The sequence below is a fragment of the Hippocampus comes genome, unplaced genomic scaffold (assembly GCF_001891065.2).
Source record: "Hippocampus comes isolate QL1 unplaced genomic scaffold, H_comes_QL1_v1.1 scaffold444, whole genome shotgun sequence".
Lineage (NCBI taxonomy): Eukaryota > Metazoa > Chordata > Actinopteri > Syngnathiformes > Syngnathidae > Hippocampus > Hippocampus comes.
In genome coordinates, this window is record NW_017805078.1 from 51,125 (window position 1) to 56,807 (window position 5,683).

A 5,683-nucleotide genomic window follows, 5' to 3' on the forward strand; every position below is an offset into this window, starting at 1 on the left:
CCCCCCGCCCCCACCCACGGAAAATACAAAACATGACCCACATCCACTCAATTGGGGCTGACTGCAGTCGTCAGCGTCGGTTCGCGAGTCCAAATCCTCCCGATTGCAATGTTGCCTTCTCTCCATCTTTCAAACGTTACATCGCGAGAACGACGACGTAGCGAGCGCGCAGCCCAGCGCGGGCCATTCTGCCGTCCCGACGCGGTCGACTATCGAGCTGAACGCGGAACGGATATAGAACGAGACGCCTGGCGTCTTTAAGTACAAAACAGCTTTGCTTTGCCAAACCTCGCTAGCTGCTAATGCTAAAGTGGCATTCAGATGCGATCTCCTTTCCGAGGCTTTGCTTACCGGTCTCCTTTGGAGCGCCGCTTCTGGACTTTCTTGCCTTTGGGCCTGCGCTCGCTGCCCTGGCAGTGGATCCCGCCGGGGCCCGTCACTCGCTGGGACTCCAGCCCCTTGGAGGACTTCTTGAAGGTGAACTCCACGGCCTCGCCTTCCTTCAGGCTGCGGAAGCCGTCCATGTGTAGCTTGCTCTGGGGGAGGGAAACGCCGCCGGCAGTCAGCACTCGCGGGCGGGGAAGCGGCAAAGCACAACGGCGCTTGACTTGTCATCCCGGGTCTTTTTTGGGGGGGGGGGGGGGGGCACGAATCGGCTCGATGACGCAAGATGTTCTTCGGATGAAGACGATGTCATTCCGGCCCTCAAATGGAGCCGCCGACTTCACGTCACGCTTTGACTTGCAATTTCTCAAGCGTTTCACTCCGACGTCACAAAATTTGGCGTCCATCAACGACACGTCGAATTACAAGAAGAGTGCGCAAACAAATCCGAGGCGCTCTCACTTCAACTTGTCACAAGTCGGGTTCGGGGTCCTGAATGTGGACCGCACCTCTTACTGCTATGAAATGAACCGCACCAGTGGAGGACAAATGAAGTGTGCCGACCGATCGAAGCAAAGCATTTTTTGTCCCCTTCGTTGCAGCCTTTGCCGAATGAAAACGCCATCGGACGGAATCGAAGCAATTGTCGAGCCGCAGCGCGGCGTCACGTCACTACTTTGACTTTGCTCACTCTTCAGTCTTTGGGCTTTTTAATCTTCCGTCCTACTATTTAAGAGTGTGCTTACCTCCCTCTCCCCCCCAAGCAACATCCACTGAATGGTATTGCTTCATACCCCCCCCCGCCCCCAAATTCCCAATGGTCAAGCTGATGCGGGTAACCTTCAACCCATCCCCCCCACCTTGCTCTCAGGGTGGAGGAGCAGCATTCCACACTGCAGCCCCCCACTCGGCCAACACAGCCACCGCCGCTCAAATCTAAAGTGCAGGACGCAAGCGGGGGTTAGGCGCAAGGCAAGGCAAGGCAAGGCAAGGGGGGGGTTGCCGATCGGGATGACATTCCTCGGATGGTTGTTGGGCACAAAGACGAACAAGATTAAAAGTTTTAGGGTGGGGGGTGGTGCGGGGGAAGTGTTGGTCTGACTGATGTCTTCCTTTGATAGCCCCCACCCCCCCGCCCCCCGCGCGGAAGCCCGCGACAACTTGATTTGCGATTTAATTTCGGGGTTTGTGTAACGACGCGTGGCAAGACAAGGGGAAAGGGGGGCCGGTTGACTCGCTGAATTAATCAAATGACAATGAAAAAAAAACCAGGGGGGGGGGGGCGCACTGGGGCTTAAATGGGCCGTCATTAAACAAGAAGAGAAGTCACGGTTCCATTCAACTGGAGTGAGCCCAGAGACATACCATGAGAAGAGGGCCTCGGATCAGGAAATGGAGCTACTTTGTGGGGGTGCTCGCTCCTTCCATTCGAATATTTCTCAGAAGAGCAACAACGTCCGCAGAGATAGCAAACCCCCACCGAGACGCCTCATTTTTGAGGGTGGGGAGGGAACTTTGCCACCTGAAGGAGAAAGGCGGCCCTGAAATGGGCCAAAGAGCCGCCAATCTTGGCTAGCGTGAGCGTTTGCTAAAAAAGAGCAGGTGGCGAGTTGGCGGAAAGGTCTCATATCTCAAACTCCTTCCGTCCCAAAAACACGCGGGGAGGACGGATGCATGTGACAAACGCCTTCAAGGTTGCTGCGGTGGCGGAAAGATTCTGGCCCGGAGCGTCGGCTCCGTCACCTTCCGGACGCAAAGCCGCCATACGGGAAACTTGACGCACTTTTAAGGAGCGACATTTTAGGGGAGAAACGTGCGGAAGCGGCACCACGGGAGCATCTCTTGGACGGCGGCCGACTCGCACCTATTAGCCGGTGCGCCGCTAGCGTTAGCTTCAAGCGAAGTGAAATAAGGCCTCCGGCCCGCCCTGACAGCGCCGGGTGAGAGCTCCTTCGTCCAGAGGCCGTTACATCGGCGCTGCAAGGAGGAGACGTACCGCCGCTCGTTCCGACCGACTGCTGTCGGGCTGCTAAATGAAATAAAAATGACATCCGTGAAAAAACAGGAACAATTGGCAATAGCAATCTTGATCTTAAATGAACGGCAAGCTCTCGGTTTGACGTTTACTTTGGCAGTAATCTTCAACGGGGAAGTCGCTCGCATATCAAGGCACCGCCGCACCACACGTTTCGTTTTCAAATGCGGAGAATGCACCAGACTTTGCCAAGGCGCGCCGGCTTTTTGGGCCAAGTACGACGACGGGTTGATTTGTGGGCCATTTCTCGAGCACCCGTCGACCGCTCCCGTCGGGATCCGATGGTGACCCGCTTCCTCTGGCCCCCACGCGCGACCCCGGCCGCCAACGGCCGTCAGCTAATTCGGGGAAGGTGAGGAGGCTTGAAGTTTTCCAGGGTGGACTCCAAAAGTCTTTGGAGTGCCAAAGCGCGCCGGACTTTTGTTCGCGCAACGGCGGAGGAAGACATCAGAGGCTCGAGCGGCCAAGAGAAGGACCGTCCCGGAGACAAAGAAGGGGCTCGGTCACGGGCCGAGGGGTGCCCCATTCACACGTATGGGCCCCATTGTGCGCCCGCACAAAAGGCTCGGAGGATCCTGGCAGTTGATTTTCGGTGACGCGCGGCCGGCCACTAATTTGATCGCCCGGGCCTCCTCGCGCTCTCTTTTTTTATGTCGCCCTCCCATTTGAGAACGCGCCAATGACGCGCGGCATAACTTGCGCCCAGCTCATTGGCGTCACCGACGTGTCTTCGGCGATCCCGTTTCGACACTGGCGGCAGCACCGAGCTTCCCCTTCGTGTGCACTTTGCCTCCACGTGTACTTGAAAGCGACGCCGAGTCCAACTCGCCAATCCTCCCATTCACGCACGTGAAAGCGACAAGAGCTCTTTGGCGTGGGGGATGGATGACTTTACGACAGGAACCTGGAGGCGAACGAGGCGGCGAGCGGCCTCTCTCCTCTCATTCACATGCTAAGTCCCCATCTTGTCGCAACAGCCGCGTTTGGCCCCGCGCGTCCCCACCGGGAGAAATGTCACGTGACAATAGGAAGGTTCCAAGCGGAAATGCGGAAGCAGGGAGGGAACGTTGGGCAACGCCGCCACGCGGGAAAGGATGAGCCTCGGAGAGAAAGCATCTTGGGATTCGGGAATCGGACGGAGGTCGCGGCTCCCCGAATGGGCCGAACATCACATCGAGCGGGAAACGGGTCGAGAAACGTCACTTGTCGTCCAGCACGTCTTCATCGGAAAACCCGATGGCCAACGTTTTGGGGCAACGTTGGTCCTTGAGAAGTTCGGAACCGGCCCAAAAGTTTCCATTTGGAACCGGAGAGAGAGAGTGAACGTTTCTTACTGAATGCCTCATTCGCTTCGAGGCCTTTTGGGGTGTGTGGAATTGTTCGGAAAGAACTTACGCTGGTGGCGGGGGGGGGGGGATGAAAAGTCATTCCCAACACATCTAGAATAGGTTCGGAAGTTTGACTCATCAGAAATGCGCAAAGGGCAAAATAGCCATTCAAAACAACACCGCTTGCCACGCGCGCGGCGGCACAAGCGGCCTTGACGGAGGCCCGATCCAGAAGTCGCCGGGAAGGAGCGACGCCGTGCCTTTCTGTCATCTTGTCAAAACAAGAAGAGAGCACGACACGGAGAAGATTTCAACGACGCCGGCTGCCATTTTAGCTTTCCCTTTCTGGATGACCCCAAAACAATACGAAAGAAAAAAAAAAAATCCAATGGAGAGGCTGTTTTCATTCAAAGGAAGGAAGAGGGGGGGGGCATAATGAGAACAAGAGTCTCTGTTTCGAACTGGCGTATTCTTGAAGAATGAGATGATGACAACGCGCAGCCAAACTTGTTCCTTGTGATTGGGAGCGTCACGGGATTCATCCGAAGGTGAACGGAGGCAGGGAGCGTCTTCAAAAAGAAAAATGCACTTCGCCAACCGCTAAATGAAAGCAACTTTTTTTTTTTTTTGCCTCCCATCATCATCATCCGAAAATGGCACCAACCAACCAACCAACGAGCCTGTGGAAAGGCAGCATCGGGGCTTGACTCCCTCCGCGCTTTCACGTGTTTCCACCCCCCAGTGGGAAACAACACCGAGGGAGCTGAAAGCAACCCCCCACACTCCACGACCACCAACGAAAAAGGAAAAGGGGGGGAAAAAAAAAAAACCGAGGCCCGCACAAAAGTCACCATGTCGTGACAACCAACGAAATCCCAAGTTCCAAAGAGAAGAGGGGGGGCGGGGGGGTTGGGTGTCTTTTTCACGATTGCCATTTCAAGCGGAAGTGAAAATCGGGCTTTTTTTTTTTTTTTTTCCTCCCTTTTTCTTTTGACAAGAACGGCGCAGGAACGTACCTGATGCACGAAGACGTCCACGGGCTCGTCCAGCGTCACGCCGTCCCGGCTGGTCATGGACAGGAAGCCGAAGCCCATGCGCACGTTGAACCACTTGCACGAGCCCAGGCCCCGCAGGGGCTGCGAGTCGTCCTCGGCCGCGCCGGGGCCCTCATCGTCGTCGTCCGCCTTGCAACCGCCTTCAACAAATCGGGCCACATTGAAAAAACCAACGCCACGTAAAGCGCAAATGCCATCCCCGAATGAGACGCCACCTCACACTCATTAATCAATTAACGGGCGCACCGTGGGATGGATGGAAAGTGTGTGTGGGGGGGGGGGGAACGCTACCTGGGAATTCCTGGTTGGAAACGGAGCCCATGTCTCGTCCAGAAAAGAAAAGATGAGAGCAAGCCACGCTACACGCAGCGATCCGCGTTGCTCGTCGCCACGATCGCCCAAAAAAAAAAAGTGAAGCGGGAGAAAGCGGAAGGGAGGGCGAAGGGGGTGGTCCGCGTTGGTGAAACAATGACCCTGGGGGGTTGGGGTGCTCATCCCCTCGGCCCACTCGCAGCCCCCAAAAGTAAGACGACGTCAAGAGAAACAACCCCCCCCCCCCCCCCCCCCCCCCCCCGCCCCAGGTCGTCTCGACCCGAGCACCTCCGGCCTCCTTCCTCGGCGTCCCTTTTGGGGCCTGCTTGGCTCGTCTTGGTCTTCAAACGCTCACAAGAGCCCCTTTTGGCTTTTTCACCACTTCTTAGCGCCGGCATCCATTTTGGCACATTTCCTCCACTTTTTGTTTCCCCACGTTGGCAAACTCCATTTATTTTCTTAAGCATTGATTTGAAAATGCCTTTTTTTTTTCCGGCACGTCCGCCTGCCTCACAGCGTGAGGAGATTGCGGCTTCGGCCTTCCGGCGTGGACCTCGCACGCCCCCCCC

The 5,683-nt window shown here is 56.4% G+C and overlaps 1 protein-coding gene and 1 long non-coding RNA gene across 2 annotated transcripts in view; one reads left to right on the forward strand and one right to left on the reverse strand.

The window, feature by feature from the left end:
• Window positions 1-5,210, reverse strand: part of lin28aa (lin-28 homolog Aa) — an 8,559-nt gene extending 3,349 nt beyond the window's left edge. The window contains exons 1-3 of the mRNA XM_019865328.1: window positions 5,094-5,210; window positions 4,764-4,942; window positions 352-536 (exon numbers count right to left, since the gene is read on the reverse strand). Coding sequence (XP_019720887.1) covers window positions 352-536; window positions 4,764-4,942; window positions 5,094-5,124 — 395 coding nt within the window. The 5' untranslated portion in view covers window positions 5,125-5,210. The remainder of the gene's footprint in view (window positions 1-351; window positions 537-4,763; window positions 4,943-5,093) is intronic.
• LOC109513113 (uncharacterized) overlaps window positions 1-5,683 on the forward strand; it is a 12,747-nt gene that overhangs the window by 3,781 nt on the left and 3,283 nt on the right. Inside the window, exon 2 of the long non-coding RNA XR_002167661.1 lies at window positions 5,247-5,252. This is a non-coding gene — a long non-coding RNA (uncharacterized LOC109513113). The remainder of the gene's footprint in view (window positions 1-5,246; window positions 5,253-5,683) is intronic.